Consider the following 21,661-nt stretch of genomic DNA (forward strand, 5'->3'; position numbering starts at 1 on the left):
CTTGTCTCACAGCATGTTTAATCTCTCAGTCCAGTTTGTTTATTTCAGTTTTCAAAGTTAAAATTTGATCCTATTTCCATTTCTTTTATTTCTATATCTTATCTTAAACCAAGTATCTTGTTCTTATGGAAATGTATCCATCCAACCTTGTACACCTAGATCTTTATGTTAAACATTTTTTGACTTTCTGCATGCAATTTCTCTTTCAAAACTCACCACATTCCTTCTACAGTCTTTTCACTGACTGCATCTGTCTAGTTTTACATAGTGACAACTTTTCTTCTGTGTACTGGGTTTAGATTTCAGTTTGGCAAAATCACATAGCAGAAATGTAACATTTATAATCCTATGACCACTGGATATCAAAGATAGTACACACTGATGTGAAGTAAAAAGAAGTTATGTACCTACCATAACATTCCATGTTAGTTGTCTTCATCTCACCTTCTTTCTTGCTTGTTGGGATTGGAGCCGATCCTCGGCTTCGATACGGCCATCTTCTATAGCTCGAGAGCTGTTTACTGGCTCGAGGCTACCCCTTATCCCATGATGCCTAGCGCTAGCTATCCAGATCTCATTTGTAATAGCTAACCCCAGACATATCTAGAGAATCAACTTGTCCAAACAAACAGGTTGAGCAAACCTGTCATACTCTCTCAGTCAGTAAAGGAAACAAACCAGATAACGCTCAGCCAGTGAAACCAAAACTCATCTCGATCCAATAGGACAGGGGGACAGAGGGTGGGACGCAAGAAAGAAGGCGAGATGAAGACAACTAACATGGAACATTATGGTAGATACATAACTTCTTTATGTTAAGTTGTCTATCTCGCCTTCGTTTCTTGCTTGTTGGGACAGTGTCCCTAGCACCCCTGGGTGGCTCATTGGAACAGACTCTTCAGAACAGTGGAACCAAAGTTAGCTCTATTCCTGGAGGTCATGTCTAACTTGCAATGAGAAATAAAGGTATGAGGATTTGCCCTTGTGGCCATGGCACAAATAGAGTCCATGGGCAACCTAGACCGGAAGGCTACAGAAGTGGCCAAAGCCCTAGTAGAATGGCCTTTCGGTTTAGCAGACAATTCTTTGTTTCTTCGTTGATAAATGAAGGTGATAATGTGAGACAACCACCTGGACAGGGTCACTTTGGAAACTGGGAGACCTTGTTTTCCCTTAGCAAAAGAAAGGAAGAGCTGGTCCGACTTCCTTATATCCTTCGTTCTATGCAGGTAAAAACGCAGTTGTCTATGAACATCCAAAAGGTGCAACTTGTATTCTGCCTTGTTGGTGTAGTTAAGGAAGAATACTGGAAGGTCTATGGATTGGTTTAGATTATTTTCCCGAGCACACTTTAGGAAGGAAGGATGGATTAGTTCTCAGCGCTACCCTATCCTTGTGAAAGACTAAGTAAGGAGAACGAATGCTTAGTGCTTGAAGTTCCAATACACGTCTGGCTGAGGTAAAAGCTACCAGAAAGAGAGTTTTCCAACATAGAAACTTAAGGGAGCAGGAAGATGCCGGTTCAAAAGGGGGAATAATCAAGGAGGTTAGTACCAAATTAAGGTCCCAAGGAGGAGGGGGATCTCTCACTGGGGGCCTAAGGAGAGTAGTCCCTCTAAGAAAGGCTTTACAAAACTTATGAGACATGATATTTAGATTAGAAAAGCCAACATGATAGTTAGATATGGCCGCTAGTTGAACCCTGATTGTGGCAGAAGTGGACCCAGAGTGTAAAAGCTCAGACAGGAATTCCAAGATCTCGTGAACTGGGGCTGAAAAGGGATCTATGTTCCTAGCCTCTACCCAATAAGAGAAACGTTTCCATTTGCTAGCATACGTCTTCCTAGTAGCCGATTTGTGAGAGGATACAATCATTTCACACACAGCCGGGGAAATGCTGGGAAGCCTGGCTAGGGTTGGAATTGGATCAACCAAGCTGTGAGCTGGAGTGTCTGGAGGGATCGATGCAGCTCCCCTGATTGATGAATCAGCAGGTCTGGAATAGGATACAGGGTCCAGGGCTGCTTGAGGAGATAACGGTGCAGGAAAGGAAACCAAATCTGTCGAGGCCAGTAAGGAGCAATGAAGATCATTTTGCAACCCAACAATATTGCTTTCTGTATGAGTTTGGGTATAAGAGGAAAAGGCGGGAAGGCATAAATAAGTCCCCGAGGCCAATCGTGGACTAGAGCATCTCTGGGAGGATGATCAGGAAGCGGTAGAAGGGAGAAATAGTTGCTGCATTTGGTGTTGAAGGGGGTTGCAAACAGATTGCAGCAAGGTTGTCCCCATTTGCGGAAGAGGAGATCCACAACTACCTGATTCAGAGACCACTCGTGAGGCATGAAAATAGCTCTGCTGAGCCTGTCCGCTATGACGTTGGACTTCCCAGGGATGTGCGTTGCAATCAGAAATCGTTGGGAGGAAATTGCCCACTGCCAGAGTCTGAGTGCTTCTCGATATAGGGGGTAGGACCTGGTTCCGCCTTGCTTGTTGATGTACCACACTACTGACATATTGTCCGTTTGAATCACAATGGTCCCAATAGGGAGAGAGTCCTGAAGGGCTTGCAACACTAGGAGCACGGCTCTCATCTCCCAAGACATTTATGCGCAGATAGTACTTGTGAGGCTGCCAAGTACCTTGGACTGTCCTGCTCTGGTAATGCCCCCCCCCCCACCCTATCAGCTAGGCATCCGTGGTCACTGTGGCAACCGGAGGGGGCTGTATGAATGGTCTGCCCTGAGACACTAGTGGGGAGATCATCCACCAGGAAAGGTGCCATTTGCATGTTTCTGTAATCATGATCATATGAGACATGGGGAGCTGTTGAAAGGACCACTGTGTGAACAGAAGCCGCTGAAGAATTCTCATGTGGAAACAGGCCAGAGGTATCAGAAGATTTGCCGCTGCCAAAGAACCCAGAGTTTGAAGGACCAACCTGACTTGTACCCTTCTGCATTGCATGAGGATGTGAACTTGCTGACAAATTGTGGCTACCCTGTCTGGCAATAGCCTTGCGGACATGCTTCTTGTATCTAAATCTACTCCTATGTAGGTAATAGATTGACAGGGCAACAAGGCAGATTTTTCGAAATTTATTGTAACACCTAGCTGGGCACAGATAGAGACTGTATAGCCCATGGCTTGGAGAAGTTGATGCCTGGTAGTAGCAGTAAGGAGCCAGTCATCTAGATATGGAAACACCTGGAATCCTCGATGCCTCAGGTGAGCCATGACTACTGCCATGCATTTGGTGAACACCCTGGGGGCTGTGGTGAGACCAAAGGGCAGAGCTCTGAACTGGTAATGACTGGCCCCCAGCCGGAAGTGAAGATATCTCCTGGAGTGTCTGTCCATCTTGATATGGTAGTACGCATCCTGAAGATCTATTGAGCACATCCAATTGTCCTGACCCAGAAAGGGTAGAATGGACTGTAGCGTGACCATCCAAAACTTTGTTTTTTGAACAGACTTGTTCAGTCTACTGAGATCCAGAATCCGTCTCCAGTCCCCTGTCTTTTTTGGTACCAAAAAGAACCTTGAGTAAGTTCCGGATCAGTGTTGGTCTGCCGGGACTTCCTGGATGACTTTTTTCTAGCAGTCTTGAAACTTCTATGACTGCTTGGTCCCTCAGATTGGGTGGAACATCTGGAAGGGATTTGCTCGATGGTAAGGGGGGTTGAGAGAAGGGGATTTTGTAGCCTCCGGATATAATTGGACTGTACCGATCTGTCTTGTGTTAAATTTAGCCAGGCTTTTGGGTACAGTGAAAGTTTTCCCCCCGACTGCCTCCAGAGGCGGGCAGCCGGGCAACCCTTCAGGGACGCTGAAAGGGCTGGTCAGAGAAGGATTCTCTGCTGCTCTGGTTCTGCGGACCCCCTCTGCCATGAGGGCGGCGTCTATTGTTGTTTTCTCCTCTACCTCTGGAGGAAAAAATCACTACATGTGTCAGGCGAGGCTCCCTGGGATTTCCGGAACCACATTTTACCACTTTTCTGACCCTTGGGGTATGGTCTGGAAGGAGTTGAAAAACGGACTCCCACGGCACAAGAGTCTTGCATTCCTGTTCACACCTTGTGAGAGCGTCTTTCACCTGTGGTCCAAAAAGAAAGGAACCATCAAAGGTAGTGTTGGTGAATGACGCTCTAAAGGGTTCCGCAAAGTTACACAGCCGCATCCATGAGTGTCTTCTGAGGGCCACGCCTGTACCTGCGGCTCTACACACACCATCGGCTGCATATGAAATGAGCCTCATGGAGGAATTGACTACCGAATTTAGAGTCGCCAGCTGAGAAGCCAGTTTAGCTTGAGCCCCTTCAGCTGATGGATCCTGAAGGGTATCTCCTAGCTCTTTCAGGAGATCCCTCTGAAGCCTGATAAAATGGCATAAGTAATTCAGTGACCTCATGGAAAAGGTTGCTGAAGCAAACATTTGCTTCCCGTATCTATCCATGGTCCTAGACTCCTTGTTATGAGGATGGACAGAGGAAGAAGTTTCAGCTAACTCCTTTTTAGTGGCTGCTGCTACCACCATGGCATCTACGGGAACACCATTAGTAAGAAACTGTTTATCAGGGGGTGCAGTGATAAACTTGCCGGGTCTCCTCGGGGTTGGTTCCACTGTACCTGGGGCTGACCAAGCCCTTCGAGCCACCACTGACATTAGTGGATCGAAAGGCAGAGAAACCCAGCAGGTGGAAGGTCGGGAAACTAACGCATCCAGGAATACGGATTCGTCCTCGGTAGGGGCTAGGGCATTCCAGTTCCCCCTCTGCTTAAGCATTTCTAGGATGTCCGAAAAGGAAACATCTTCAGAGGGGGATCTTGGGGACCCTTCCGATTCATTCAGATCCGTACCCGAAGTGACATACTCGGGGGAGTCAATGTGCTTCCCCTTGCACTTCCTCTTCCGAGGGGGCTCTTCTGAATGATCAGGGGAGGTCTCGGAAGAAGAGGAAACACCCAATGGGGTGCTCTGGAGTGCCGGTTCCCCACGCTTGGGGTCTGGAGGAGGAGCAGAGGTTGATGCAGGCACTACAGGGGACGGAGCCAGTGGGGTCGAAGGTGGAGCTGACAGAGGCCAGTACACTCCTCATGACATCGAAGACGTCCCTGCCATGATGCAGAGAAGGCTCCGGCTTCGAGGAAACCGGAATCCTCCTCCGCACCGAGGGAGTCTCGGCACCCAGATCCCTCAACAGACGGCACCATTGAGGGGATCTGAACCGACGACGGAACCAAAGGAGAAATCGTTATTCGGTGCAGATGGTTTCACGATTCGAACCCCAACAAACTCCGGCTCCGAGCTCAATGGAATCGGAGGAGGAACATCGATAGAAGGGGACAGAGCCGACACCTGTTGAGGAGGGCTGGACAACATTTTGGCCAGTGTCTGCGACTTCAACAACCTACTGACCACTCTCTCCACATCGTGATCTGAGAGCACAGAGGACCTAGAAGAGTGGGAGGATCTGTGACTGCGGTCACTCTGCAAGAGGGGAGACAGAGGAGCCGAATGTATAGACTCTAGAGAAGGGGACCTCGGCCTCTTGTGGGTCCGTGATGGCTCCGAAGGTATTGGTGGAGCTGATGGGGAGACAGACTCCTCGGTTCCAGCCAGAACCGAAGTAATAGGTGAGGCTTGGACCAATGACGGCTCCGAGCTGGGAGCTGATGATTTGGTCGGTTTAGGAGATTTCACCGGCTGAGCCTTGGCCGGTGAATCCTAGGGCTTAAGAAGACCCCTCAAAATAAGCTTATTTTTGCGCTCCTGCAGAACTCTTGGGCTAAATGCATGGCATACAGAACAAGAGTCCTGCAGGTGCACTGCGCCTAAGCAATAGACGCAAGTAGTGTGCCCATCTGTCAGAGACATTTTCTGACAGCATGAGTCACACTTCTTGAATCCAGACACCTTAGATTCTTTAGACATATCAACTTGTCTAGGCCAAAGGGCCAAAAAGCAAAACTAGCACTAATGCTAAAAACTACTAAACCACAAGAAACAAAAACACACAGTATACTACAGATAAAGATAGTTAAAAAAAAAAAAAAAAACTAGGAAGCCTCTAACTTAAACTGCTACCTAACAATCAGGAAAAAGGAAAGCTTAAACTACCTAAAAGCGGATAGTAAGGGGAGGGGGAGAACTCTCTAATTTAAATGAGTTCTAATGGAAAAGCTAACTAAACTACAACAAAGTAATTAGCGATAAAAATTAAAGAATAAACTACCAGAAAAAAACCTAATCTGACAGAAAAAGTAGTTGAATAAAACTTATACGAGCCTCAGCCAGTACCAACGAACCTCGCAGCTGAAGCGGCAAAAGTACAGTTTTGTACCTACCATAAATGTAGATGTTCGAGTGCTAATACAGCTGCAGTAATCACAGATGGGTTCTCTGCCGTCAGGCGGGTCCTCGGTCGGCCGAATTCCAAAGTCTAGGTCCGGCGTCGGTTGTTGTCGCTTTCTCTCCTGACGTCAGTGAGGCCGGAGTATATAAGACACAGCCGACGCCATGTTCTTCAGTCTTTCTTGCCCCAGATGTCAGGTGCCCCCATAAGGAAGGCAATACATAATTATGTTTATATATATATACATGCAATGCAATATAATCCAAAATCAGTAGTTGCAAGCAAATAAACCATAGAAGGATAACCCAGTCAGGTTGTATGAAGAGGGTGTTAGGCCCCATGCCTTTACCAAGTGGGGAAGGAGGGAGGGAAACCTGTACTGCAGCTGTATTAGCACTCGAACATCTACATTTATGGTTGGTACAAAACTGTACTATGTTCATCGTGCATACAGCTGCAGTAATCACAGATGGGTAGAGTCCCAAAGCTACGCACAGGGTGGTAGGTACTAGGGGGAACTTGGTTGAGCCAGAATGCCCTGCAACACAGCAGTGGCAAAGCCTGCTCTAGTTTTGGAATATAAAGGCAGGTGGTAGTGTTTTGTGAAGGTATGTACAGAGCTCCAAGTGGCTGCCTCCAAAATATCTTTGGTAGGAACTCCTCTGAGGAAGGCTGTAGAGGTAGCTGTGGCCCTGGTGGAGTGTGATCTGATACCTGTAGGAACAGATTTCCCATGGTAGGAATAACAAAACCGTATGCAGTGGCCTATCCACTTTGAAATAGTCTACTTGGTAACTGGCTTCCCTTGAGCCCCTACAGCAAAGGACACAAAGAGTTGTTCTGATTTCCTGAAGGACTTTGTTCTGTCCAAATAATAACATAGCTGCCTATGGATGTCTAAAGAGTGTAGCAGCCTTTCCCCTCTGTTTTGGTGACTGGGGTAAAACGTAGGTAGGTGTATGGCTTGATTTAAAGCTACCCTGGATACCACTTTAGGCATAAATGACAGGTTGGTACGAAGGGAAACCCTGTCCTGATGGAAGATGAGAAAGGGCTGCACCGCCATGAGGGCCTGTAGTTCCGAAACCCTATGAGCTGAAGTGATAGCCAGAAGGAAGGCTGTTTTCCAGGACAAATATTGCAAATCTGTTGAGGCAGCTGGTTCAAAAGGAGGCAATGTTAATTTTTTTAGTATGTAATTAAGATCCCAGGCTGGTATTGGTTGTTTCCTTGGTGGTCTTATATTCTTAGCCCCTCTGAGGAACTGTCGTAAGAGTGGGTGAGAAAATAAAGGAGGATCAGTGTTGAATTCTGCAGAAATGGCTGAGGCATGGATTTTTATGGAAGAAAATGAAAGTCCACTGTTCAGCAGCTCAGCTAGATACTGTAATACCCGAGGCAAGTTCAGTTTTCTAGGGTCCTGGCCTTTTTTCTCATTCCAAGAGCAAAACCGCTTCCATTTTGCGGAGTAAGCTTTTCTAGTAGATGGCCTTCTGGCCTCCAAAATGACATCCTGCACCTCCTTGGTGAGTAGGGTCTGTTGTGGTGTTACGGAATTTTCCATGCAGCGAGATTGAGTGTTTTCAGCTGACTGTGAAGAGTTTTGCAGCTGTGCCGAGTCAGCAGAAGAGGCATTAGAGGCAGGGACCAGGGAGGAGTATGTGTTAGGCTCCTCAGGAGCGGGTACCAGTGTTGCCTTGGCCAATCTGGAGCAATCAGTATCATCTTCGGTCTGTCTGCTCTTGCTTTCAAAAGCACCTTGGGCAGAAGAGGTAGAGGTGGGAATGCATAAACTGTCCATGCTGTCCAACTGAATGAAAGGGCGTCCACTCTCCAGGCCTTTGGATGAAAGGTCCTCGAACAAAACTTTTCCAATTGATGATTCCTGTGGGAGGCAAAAAGATCCATGTCTGGCCTCCCCCACGCTTGGATTATCTCTGTAAACACCTGAGGATGCAACTTCCATTCGTGTGGATCTGTCATATTTCTGCTTAGATTGTCTGCCAGCGTGTTTTCCAATCCAGGCAAGTACTGTGCTTGAAGTTCGATTTGCCATTCCAGAGCCAAGTTCCAAAGAGTCATGGCTAGTCTGCACAAGGGGTATGAATGTGTTCCTCCTTGTTTGTTTATGTACCACATTACTGTGGTGTTGTCTGTTCTTATCAGTAATTGTCCTGGATGCAGGAAGTCCTTGAAAGCTGTAATTGCATTTATTACTGCTAGCATTTCTTTTTGATTGATGTGAAGGTGCTTTTCCTTTTGGGACCCTTTGCCCTGAATGCACCTGTCCGTCATTGTGCGCCCCCCAGGCGTAATCTGAGGCATCTGTTGTGATGACTTGATTTGCTTGAGGCTTGCAGAATGGGAGACCTGTGTTTGCTTGACATGCTTGGGCCCACCATAGAAATTCCTTTTGCAAACATGGAATTATTGGTATTATTGTTTCCAAACTGTGACTGTGTTGAGACCATAGGTTTTTTAGGTACAATTGAAGTTTCCTCATATGCAGCTTTGCACATGGGATTAGAAGAATGCAAGATGCCATGAAGCCCAGAGCCTGCAGGATTTTCCTTGCAGTAAGCCTGGTACAATTTGCTAGTATTTTGAAGTACTGAGTTAGTTGCCCCTGTTTTTCTGGCGTAAGATAGGCCATCTTGGTGTTTGTGTCCAAGTTGGCACCCAGGAAAGGTATTTTCTGAGATGGTGTTAGCCTGGATTTCTCTTTGTTGATTGTGTATCCCAGAGAATGCAGTAACCGTGTTACATAAGCCAGATGTTCCAGAAGTATGTGCTTGCTGTCCGCTTGGATCAGGCAGTCGTCCAAATAAGGGTAAATTTGTATCCCTTGAAGTCTGCAGTAGGCAATCACTGATGCCAGGCACTTTGTGAATACTCTGGGCAGTAGATAAGCCAAAGGGCAATGCAGAGAATTGATAGTGGATTGAACCTGCAAGAAATCTGAGGTATCTTCTGCAGCTTTGTCTGATTGGGACATGCAGGTATGCCTCCTTGAGGTCCAATGTTACCAGCCAAAACTCCTTGCCCAGCATGGGAAGAAGCTGCTGTAATGTGAGCATCTTGAATTTTGGTACGAGTAAAAATGTGTTTAGGATGGATAAGTCCAAAATGGGTCTCCAGTCGGTTCCTTTCCTTGGTACCAGAAAAGTCTTGAATAAAAACCTTGACCTTGTTCGTGAGTAGGTACCTCTTGAATAGCTCTCATGCTTATGAGCTTTGAAATTTGTAGTTGTGCCTCTGCCCTTTGATTGTGTGGCAGGTTTGGCATGCCTCTCATTTTTGGAAGAGTGTGGAATTGAAATTTGTAGCCTCTGTTTATAATGTCCAGGATCCATTTGTCTGTTGTGACAATATGCCAATTTCTTGCAAATAATGCTAGCTTTCCTCCCAAAGGTGCTGCCAGCTGAGGCCTGCTTGGCATGGAAATGAGGGAGTCATTGGGGTTGTTTCCTGTATTGTTGTGCACTGTCTTCGCCACCTCTTGGTGTTGGAGTTTGCCATTGTCGGCCTCTATATGATCCTTGTGATTGCCCTCTGCCCCTTGTGCGTCTGTATCTACCTCTTTGGGGCTTGTCAGTGGCTGGAAAGGACCAGTTTTTTGAAGGCCAATTTCTGCTAAAACGTGGTGGTTGGACCTGTAAAAAAGCTTTGACCGTTTGCATAGATTTGGCTTTTTCTTCCATTTTCCGTAATATCTCCTCAGCATTAGTACCAAACAGCACATCCTTTTGTAAAGGAGCATCTAAAAGTTTAGCTTTCACATGATCAGGCAAATTTTGTTCCCTAAGCCAGGCATGTCTGCGAATGACTGATCCTGTAGCAGCCGCTCTACTTGAGGCCTCCAGGGCATCATAGCCACATTGTAAAGTGTGTTTACCCACTTGCTCTGCACTATGCATCATATCCTGCAACTCCTTCAAATCTGGTTGCTCAGGTTGAGACATTTTATTCCTTAATTGTGATAACAGGAACTGTTGATATTTAAGCATATGAAACTGACAATTTAAGGCCCTCATGGCTAGGGTGGCCGAGGTATATACTTTTTTCCCCACCTTAGATCTTGACTCTCTTTCGGCAGGAAGTGGATTCTTGGCAGTAGAGGCCTTCAATCCCTTGGGGCCTTGAGAAATGGTTTCAGGGTCAGCATTATGGCTTTTGTAGAGAAATTGGTGAGAGTTAGGAACTCTGTAGTACCTATCAGGTGTGACTGGTGCAGGAGGCAGGGAATCCGGGTTAAGGCAAGCCTCCGAATAAACATCATCAAGTATGTCCAAAACAGGAGGTATCGCCAGAGGTCTGTGTTGAGGTAACAAAAGAAATTCCCTAAGTCTTTTCTTGGAATCGGAAAAGTCTTGGCCTTCCCAATGGAAGTGTTCCCTTAAAGTGTGCAAGGTTTCCCCAAAGGAAAAATCCTCAGGAGGAGATACAGAAGGAATGGACTGCTCTGCATCCGAATCCTCAAAAGGGGAGTAAGAGTGTTCCTCTACATCAGAATGTTCTGATAAAATGGAGCCCTGATCAGAAGAGGGAGAATCTTCCTCCACTCTGGGTTTCTTGTCTGGAGGGGGTTGAGAACCCCTGATAAGAGTAATTAAATCCTCAGCCATTTTAAGCATCTGTTTTTTAGGCATGGGGCCTGGAGATGGGCCCTGTGCAACAGGCCTCTTGGGATGCCTGGCTGCTTTGGATATAGTAAAGGCCTAAATAGAAAAAGAAGATGAGGGTCTAAAGACACCATGGGTGGAAGTGGACCTATCCACATTAGGAGGCTCAACATTAGCAATGGCTTCGGTTGTTACAGTCTGGGAAAGGGCCGAGGTACCTGCGGTCTCAGGTACAGAGGACACCGCCAAAGGAGTGTCGTCGGTAGTCAGGGACTGCAAAGGCATCTCGCTGAGAACCGGACCACGTGTAGCCTGTTTTGGCGTGGTGTCGGTGGGGACCGCGGCCCTCGCGTGTCGGTCCTGGTCCTTGCGTTTTTTGGACAAAATGGTAGTCGGAGTTTCCGACAACATTTTATAATCAAAGGCTTTACCAAAATAGTGTTGGGCGAACTCCGCCCAACGCTTAATAGTGCGTTTATTGAAAGTAGCGCAAAAGCGACAGCCCGAGACGTCGTGGTCTGGGCCTAAACAAGGTATGCAGAGGGAATGGAAATCCTTATGCCGTATTTGCTTCCCACAAGAAATACAATTATTAACTTTTTCTGACATCGGTCTGAGGCAAGAAAAGTTTCCCCAATGGGGTACTTAGCTTTAATGAAGACTTCAGTTTCCAATTTTTTCGTAATTCAGGAGCTGGCCGACCGGCACTTGCGAACTGCTTCTGCTTCGGGCACCGCATGGCAAAAAAGACTGAAGAACATGGCGTCGGCTGTGTCTTATATACTCCGGCCTCACTGACGTCAGGAGAGAAAGCGACAACAACCGACGCCGGACCTAGACTTTGGAATTCAGCCGACCGAGGACCCGCCTGATGGCAGAGAACCCATCTGTGATTACTGCAGCTGTGTGCACGATGAACATCGAGATCTGCATAGCTAGCGCTAGGCATCATGGGATAAGGGGTAGCCTCGAGCCAGTAAACAGCTCTCGAGCTATAGAAGATGGCTGAATCGGAGCAGAGGATCGGCTCCGATCCCAACAAGCAAGAAACGAAGGCGAGATAGACAACTTAACATCAATCATTTCCAAACAAAGTCCAGTATGTTCCATTTCCTGGTAGGTTTGTTTGCAATCTGCAACTGCTGCTCTTCCGGAACATAACATGTAAATAATTTCCTTACTATTAGTGTAAAATCATTATTATTCTAGCCTGTTTCTGTTAAATTTAAGTCCCAGCTACTATTTTTCCCTCCTGTGTTTCATGCAAAGAATGTGTGAATTCCTCTAGGTCGTCAGCACTTGATTTTGGTCCTCTATGCACTCAACTGTAATCTGTTCCAGCATTGTCTTTATAGACACAATTACATAATCTAGAGTACCTGTGTGATCAAACGTAATGATCACAAGTCTTTAATCCCTATCATAGAATCTCTACCTCATTTTTTTGTGAGAAAGTCTGTTACAGTAAAAACAATTATACCCTGACAGAAGTGGTTTCCAATCATTCTTTAACCATGTTTCATAATCACAATCAAACTTATGTGAATGTAGCAAATTTTCTAGAAGCTTATGTCATCACTCTCTCAATCTATCTAGAAATGAGATGCTGCAATGCCAACTTTCTCTGGAGATAAGGGCTCCCTTCACATGGTGGTGTGGGTGCCAATAAAATGAGTTAAAACCAGTGAAACAATTTTTCAGGACATTGGTTTGATTGCAAAATCACTTAGGAAAAAAGTTAATAAGTGAAAGGTTGTCCATCCACAGTATGGCTGTAAATTCAGCAGGAAATGTGACAACAGAATACTTAAAATACAAACTATTATGGTTTGTATAGTGTCATCACATATCTAGACATATTAATGTTTATAAATTAGATGCAGTGTTTTCTGAAATGGCCTCCATGTAGAGATACTACTGATTGTTGGTATTTATGATGCGACTCTGGTTTTGTTTACCGAGACTATTTGTTTACTATTTAAATGTGAACCTCACTCCCTTGTGGAACACTGCACTACTTTCAGTTATTTACACATCATTTGTTAGGTTATTGTTATGCTGCATTTCATTTGGTTTATTGAATTTAATCTGCTGTTACTGATTCTTTGTACCACGTGCTGTTCTTCACTAACTTAAATGCTGGCTTTTCCACTTGGTAGACATGGCTAGGTATTGCTAGGTATTGCACCATTTCTGTAACAGATGCCATTCTGTTGTGTCGCAATAGAAGCTACATTAGTATTAACTTTTTTTTTTTTTTTTTTACAAGCTAATCATTGCAGCCACTGCTGTTTGTAGATCTATAGTTAAGACATTGTAACAGACTTTAGTGTGTAACTGCATACACTTTCAACTCTGCATGCCTATAGCCTCCTGCATTGCTCCCCTATAAACTAAACATTTTCTCTTTGAACCCCTCCACCTTTGTCCGCTTCTTCTCTTGAACTTTACTTTCCTTTCTGTTTATGTCTCACTGATCTGCTGCATGTCCCTTTTTCTCTCAGGAGTCAATCCTATCTATACAATACCTTCTATCCTTCCCACCCTGGCTGCTCTCTCTCTGTTCTCACTGCTGCCTCTCTACTTATTTTATGTATACAGTCCTGGTACATGTTCACGTCCTACGCTTGCACCCTAATAATCATTCTGCTCTCTCATTTGTATTCTAGACCTGTGTGTGTATCTGTCTAACTAGCCTCTGAAAACTCAAAGGAACCTTCCCAGAAACCAAAACAGCCCAGATTTATGGACCCATTCAAACTTCCTGCAAAGGACAACAATTAATGTATATGTAAATCCTTAGTGCTACTGCAGCTGCAGTCTATACAACTTTATCTTGTTCTTCTTTGTATCACCAGGACAGAGTTAGTCTCCCTTCCCATTCCCAAACCACCTTCTTGCTGAATTTACCTCCTCTGTCATGTGTATTGGGGCTTAGTTTTTCATTACCCATAAGGATGCTGGCTCTACTTAACTCCCTCCATTCACTGTCCCAACCAGATAATAGATACTCAGGTAGTGCCTTCCTACACCAAAATAACAAAATCAAGCAATTTAAGACTACAAGAAGAGTCTCAGACTGTTTGTAAATAATAGCATGCTTAGCAATTTAATGGTAGCAGGTTACTGATTGTTCTCTCCACTACCGAGACTTGGGTCTTCCCCCTCCGTTCACCCTCCGGGCTCACTCTGCTCCCCTACCCTGCCCTCAAATTCCACCCACCCCTAGCAACTCTATATTTCAACACCCCAGACTCCTCCCACTAAGCCCCTACACCAAACATAACACCTCCATCCCTCCAAACTATAATCCACTACCTCACCCTCATAATCACCACTACCAACACTAATATTGCATTCATTCAGCACACTTACCATACACACTACCACTACATACTCATATCTCATTCATTTCCATTATTTCTATACTTAATATCTCTATCCCACCTAAATAACCATATCGTAAACCCCCCATTCACCCACCTATATAACCATCTTAAACCTCACATTCACCATGCAACTAGCCATAATAATCTTCATAACAGTACCACTTCTCTCGGTACTCCTCTGCCCTTTACTACATCTTACTGCCCTCACACAGTTTACCTTCTCACCTCATTATTCCACCACCTTCACATCTCCCATCAGAAATCCTGCCAGCTTTGTCAACACACCTCTATCAAACAAATACTCTTCTAATATAAAATAAACATCATCCCTAGCATAAACAGAACTGTCTTAACCCCAAACTATCTTACTACCAAAACTAGTTATCTAAATAACTCCAAATATACCACTAAGCAAGAGACCCCAACCAACATATTCAGTCTCACCACTTTGTCTTTATCTGGAGACATACACCTAACCCAGGCCCAGGACTTATTTATCCAAGCAATAACCCTATACCTCCATTTCAATGTAGCACCCACAAATCCATTTACATACCGACTCTAAATGCCCAAAGCCTCCACAACAAAATATCCAGTTTTCATGCTTGGCTTGCCAACCAACCCAACATCATAGCCATGACCGAGATCTGGCTTAAACCCCACATCAAAGATCCTGAAATTCGCCCCCTGGCTACCAAACCATAAGACCTGACAGACCCCCAAAAAAAGGAGGCGAAGTAGCAATAATCTCCACTAACACTCACTGTAACACCATAATCCAACCCCATCCCCCAATTTGCCAATGCAGAAATAACCATTGCTTTCTTAAAATTTAACAACTGCAAAAATCTTTGTATCGTAGCCCTTTATATCCCACCAGGAAACATCCCCATACTTGAAGACATCCTCGCCTGGATCTCTGCCAACATGAAAAATGAAACCATCATCCTAGGGGTAAACACCAACTGGGCAAACCTGGCCATGAACTCTTCTAACAATCTAAATATATTCAACTTCACCCAGCTCATTAACTCCCCTACCAGACCATCCAAAGATACCACCACTGAGTCCATCCTTGACTTCATTCTCTACTCCCACCCCGACAAAATATCTGACGCAGGCACTCTTCTTGATTCACTAAGCGATCACCTCCCCACCATTATCTGCCAGTCTCCATCCACCCTACAACATCAATACCACTATAAACAGACATGGGAACCAAATGACTTTCAGCCCTCTAATCTTCTCTGACACTCTTAAAAAGATAAACTGGCACATACTAAAAACTCTCCCCCTAGATAATGCAGTGGACTACTTCAATAATACCTTCTTTGACGCACTAAACAACCAAGCACCAATACGCACAAAAAGAATAAAAGCTAAATCTGCTCTTTGGCTGACCAAACCTACCAAAGACCTTGTGCACCTCAGGGATAAAGCTTTGAAACAGTATCATAAGAAAACACAAGACTTCCTGGCACATTTTAAACAACTTCAGAATCAAGTAAAAAAATAGTACATAAAGACAAAAAAGCTTACTGCACAAAACTTCAGTCTGATCACAAACAAAACCCCCCAAAAGTCTGGAATTCCATCTTATCTCTCCTTGACCATGGCACAAAAGAAAATCCATAACTACATCCCAACAAACCAAATCAGGAAACAGCATCTCTAACTCCTTCTTCATAAACTGTACAGCTGATATTACTACTACCTTTTCTGATAACAATATCATAAACAATACTGCTACTCCTAAATCATCCTCCACTCCCCATCCCCATCCTCCTCAACCCTATACCCATCCTACCCCTAACTTTACACTCAACCCTATCTCTACCACAACTATTAAAAGACTACTCCTAAAGCTCAAACCCTGCTTAAATGCTCCCGACAACTTACCACCCACTTTCCTAAAGATCACAGCTGAAGGCATTGCTTACCTCATTAGCATCTTGATCAATAGATCTATTTGTAATTCTACATACCAAAATTATGGAAGAAATCTTACATTCTCCCTCTCCACAAAGGTGGCAAAAACAACAATATCTCCAACTTCCATACTACTGCTATACTCTCTCCAATCTCAACGATTCTAGAAAAATGCATCCACATTCAACCAATGCCTTCTCTCATCCAAAACCACCTCTTATCTCCAACATAACATGGTTTCAGACCTGGTCACAGCACCACTACTGCCCTTATATCTTTTCTAGACAATTAACAGGGCTAGTGACTCAGGGAAAACCGTAGCTACCATATTTTTAGACCTTTCAATGGCCTTCAATACTGTCTCCCATCCTTTATTAGCATCACAGCTCTCTTACTTTAGACTCTCCCATACCACTCAAATGATTCACTAGCTGTCAGGCAACAAGCGGTCAAATGGCAAAACACAATCTCATCCTATCTCAGTATCCCTACTGGAGTTCCTCAAGGCTCCATACTCGGTCCCCTATTATTCAATATTTTATTAATAAATTTCACACTTCTATCTCCAATGCTGATGTGATTCAATACACAAATGACTCAAACATAGTCTGCTCAGCCAACTCAACTTCTGAACTATTACTCAAAACACAAACTGCTTTCTCTACCACTGAAGGCTGGATGTTCAATAATCACCTAGCCCAGAACCCAAACAAATCTAAAATCATGATTTTCACCCCATCCAAATCACCCATAACATACAAAAACACATTCTATATCTATAGCCAAAACAAAGCACAAATCAAAACTGACTCCCATACAAATCTACTAGGAGGAGTCTTAGATGATCAACTAAAATGTGATATCCATCTACAGCAGATAAAAAAAAAACTCAACAACAACTTGTAATGCTGTACAGACACAATCAATACCTAACCCCATCCACTAGACATCCCCTCTCTTGTGTATGGCTCCCCTCTACTTGCCAACCTTCAAACCTCCCTAAAAGCCAAACTGGAAGCATGCTACAAGACAGCAAAATTCCCAAAACTCCTCCCATCACTGTAATTCACTTGGCTCACTAAAATGGCTGGAGCTTCCAAACTACCTCAACTATCGACAACACACTACTGCTCAGAAAATTATCTTCCAACCCTCAGACTGTCCCTTCCTAGGTTCTATCTTCACCTCCTACCTCCAAAACAAGCCCCTTAGATCTGAAAACCGGAATCTACTCCTGGTTTAAAAACAAAACCGGTCTCCTGGTCAGCTTATCTTCTCTTTATCCTTAGCCAAAAAGTGGAAAATGCTCTCATCAGCTCTCAGAACTACCAAAGCCCTGCCAACTTTAAAGCTTCTCTACACTCTGACCTATCCTCTACCTGGAACTGCTCTTGCACTCAACCTCCCTGATAACCTTACTCTCATGATACATCTTTACTCTACTGTATTTGCTTTAACTACTGCCTGTTATAACTATTCACAAAAACACTGTTGCTAAACTGTCACAGAGTTGTATTCTGATCACAATTGTAATCCAATTTCTCTAATAACCACATATCACTAACAAGTCTTAGTAATCCATTTCTACTTTTGTCTAACTTTTGAGTTACAAATGATGTTTATTAATATGTTAACTATCTAATCTTGTAATTATACAATGCCACTGTTTGACCTTGTTTTTCTTGTACTGTGTTTTTTTCCACGTGCCTCCACTGAAAACGGGCTCTATATGACCCAGTGGATTTCCCCAGTTAACAAACTGCAAATAAATAAACAAAAATCAATCAATCAATAATGTAGTTGCGAGTTACCATTTAGAAAAACAGGGCTACATGACATATAGCAAAGATAAGCTAGAAGAGATGATAAAAAGGCAGTCTTTCTTACTCCCTAAACAAAAATTGAATGATTTATCATGTGCTTTCAAGTGACTAAACAGTTCTTAGGAGTGATTACAAACAAACTGGGGACTGCAGTCACTAGAAAATTCAACAGTGCAGCTGTTATGCATTGTTGCTTTACACTTTTCAATGTGTTTTCTTATCAGATCAGGAAACAACAAAGCTGCTCTCAAACAGTTAAATGGGGCACACTAACTTACCAAATGGTATCTGTATCCAAAAACTTCAAAGCAGCACGAATCAACTGTTCTTTATTTCTGTTGGTTGGGTTATCCAGAGCTGTATTACATAAAGTTGTCTGAAAAGAAAAATACATGTTTTGGCATCCACAAATAAGCAAGCACTATAATTTCATCTCAGTGTTCATTCCAATTTTCTTGCCTTCATAGCATACCTGACCTCTCTCTTGCAGCACATCACAAGCCAGTATTTTTCCTAACTACAAAGAATTATTGCAACAAGATAATACTTCATTTTACGCATTTGAAGATTCCTCAGTACAATACAATACCTACCTAAGCAGGTAATGTGCTTCACTGTGAGTTAGATAATGAAAGCTTTTCACTTCTTTCATAACTCTCAAAAAGAGAGAGAGCTTAAGTGTTACAGTGAGGGAAACAACACTAGATTCAAGAAACACCATCATCTATGTGCATGCACAGTGGGAGTTGGCAGTGAAAATGTGATTAAAAAGTCAGCTAGGAAGCAGAAAAGTGTGCTGTGCAAGCTTGAAAGATCTGCTTTTATCGATGCTGGAATTGGATCATTCTTGTAGTTTTGCTTTTCCATGTTTTGAAAGAGCACATCCCTTCTGCGGTTTATCACTTTATCAACTCCAAACCAAAAATCTTCATATCACCATCAGAAATCTAACCAGAGGCAAAAACCAAAATCATGCTGGCTTTGACTTTTCCAAGCTGGGAGTCTGTGGTTCGAAAATGTATTAAGAGTTTTTTATTTCCAACACAATTAACTTATTTAGCAAACAACTATACAATTTCACAAATACATGAACATTAAAACATACAATGAAAACAAAAATTCTTAAACATATTAGGGAATCCAATTCCCAATATAAAACAGATTTCGTTTTAAATACTCAAGATTCTCAATTTTTGTTTATATACAATTTCCCTTTCCATAAAGGATACACTTATTCATATCTATCTGAGAAATAATTATACTTAGGAAATTAACTGCTTCAGATTTAGGTTAAATCCCCCCCCCCAACAAAAAAAAAATCTCTCTAAGCTGGAGTCAGAGTAAACCATTTGCTAGAGAATTTGTCTAGATTTCCCTCTAATTAATCTACTCTCTTGTCCAACATTTGAATAACATCCTGTTACATTAGGGGGCTCCCTATCTTTCTACCTTCTAGTAATGACTTGTTTTAGCTACAAATAGCATTAGACTTATTAAAGCCTTGTTATGCACTGGTAGATGTAATTGCCAGGGGGACATAAAAGGAAAATATGGGTTAGCTCTTTGTCCATCAAATATCTAAATTAAACAATTCTTGGACAGCCTGCTAAAAAAGGTTTAAATTACAGGCATGACCAAAATATATGGTTCCAATCCATCTTCACTGGAAATACGTCTCAGACAATCATCTGTAGCCATTGTAAATAATCAAATGTATTCTACATGGATTATAAAAATATTTATGCAGGGATTGCTATGCAAAAATAAAGAAAATTCCTAGATGGCTGGTACTACACAAATAGATATCTACTCCCAAGTTGACTTCCCATTCTTTATCAGATACTCTATTCCTTACAACATAGCCCTTGTTTTATAAATTCTACTTATTAACCTTTCTGTAGTGGCAAAATCTTAGGATTCTGCTAACATTTGGACTATCTCAAGGTTGGGATTTTGACGGAGGAGTAGAGGAACTACTGCTCTCTTCTAGGACTAAGGTTATGGAAGAATCCTCATTCTGTCTAGTTATTTTAACCTTCAGTTTATGACATGGTGTTCATGAGATACAGGGGATGCTTTAGTGTTGGTCTGATTGTAACAGGGATTTGACAAATGTATTCAAATCCCTGCTAGCTGCATATCATGGCTTGAGGATGGTGATGTTAGAAAAAAATGCATCTCTCATGATTATTCTACACAAAATGCATATTAACTTACAATTTCTTCACAAATATGTTTGATAAATTATTTAATATTTGTTCATGTTAAAAATGATATGTATTACAGATGCATAGTTATGCACACCACAAATACTTATTGTAGTTCTAAGTGTTTCATAACTGCATACTAATATCAAGCTGCAAGTGTATTAACAGATGACTGAAGGTAAAGAAAGTGCTGAAGGGGTTAAAGGATGTTATAAAGACTGGTTCCTGAAAGCAAGAAAGAACACAGTGTAAAAGATTTTATTGTAAGCTCTGACCTTCCCAGGTTGGGATGGGTAGTTACAAAGAATGATGGGGAGTTAGAATGTTACTGGTGCTAAAATATACAAGGAAAAAAACAAGACTGATTGTCAAGCCAGATGGCTTGTGTTTTTCTAAAACATTATTGGTACTAAAAACATGATCAAGTGTTCACGTGCAGCACTAAGTGAGAAGCACGAGGGTCTACAGAGATCCTATTTGTCAACGTCAGTATTCTGCATGCATGACACCGATAAGAAAAGGAAATAAAAACTGTGTATTTTTGCTGCAAGGTGAGACTGATTTTTAAACTGTGAAGATAGTCTCCCAGCGCTGATGTATGTGGATTTAAATAAAAAGAAAATGTTTTGCACATCCTGAAGAATTATTCTTGGCTCAAGACTAAAAGGTAATTAATGTTATTTATGTATAGTTTAACCTGCACTTTAACATTTTGGTGCCGTGCTTGAAATCTTAATTTGATCTTGCTGAGGAACACTGTAGAATGAATTATAAGGGCTCAGCACAGAAAGTTCTTCTGTGAATTCCACACTGTTTTGTATGGAATGGTCAGAGATTGGACACTTAACTATTCAGGGTATGCAAACATATAGGCTAGAGATGGTAAAATGTCTTTGGGAAAAAATGGTTTTCTTTATTTTCTCACTTTTGGACAACTGCAGTTCAAAACTTTTCCCACCTTTAATGTAACCTATAATCTGTACAATTCAAGTGAAAATCTCTGGGGTGACCTGAAGAGAGCTGTGCACAAGAGATGCGCTTGCAAACTGACAGATTTGGAGTGCTTTTGCAAGGAAGAGTGGGCAAATATTGCCATGTCAAGATGTGCCATGCTGATACTCTCCTATCCAAGAAGACTGAATGCTATAATTAAATCAAAAGGTAGTTCAACAAAGTATTAGTTTAAGGGTGTGCACACTTATGTAACCAGCTTATCGTACCTTTTTATTTTTTATATTTTTCCCCCAACAGATTTGTCTGATTTTCAATTGAATTGTACAGGTTATAGGTCACATTAAAGGTGGGAAGAGTTTTGAAATGATTTACTCTTGGTCT

General features: G+C 42.9%; 1 protein-coding gene across 1 annotated transcript in view; it reads right to left on the reverse strand.

Annotated features, from left to right (window-relative positions):
- The window catches only part of ATPAF2 (ATP synthase mitochondrial F1 complex assembly factor 2), a 332,165-nt gene that overhangs the window by 227,794 nt on the left and 82,710 nt on the right, over positions 1 to 21,661 (reverse strand). Inside the window, exon 4 of the mRNA XM_044089664.1 lies at positions 18,398 to 18,495. Within this exon, the coding sequence (XP_043945599.1) occupies positions 18,398 to 18,495 (98 nt within the window). The remainder of the gene's footprint in view (positions 1 to 18,397; positions 18,496 to 21,661) is intronic.

The sequence above is a fragment of the Protopterus annectens genome, chromosome 12.part0, assembly GCF_019279795.1.
Source record: "Protopterus annectens isolate FY-2018-M chromosome 12.part0, PAN1.0, whole genome shotgun sequence".
NCBI classification, from domain to species: Eukaryota; Metazoa; Chordata; order Ceratodontiformes; family Protopteridae; genus Protopterus; species Protopterus annectens.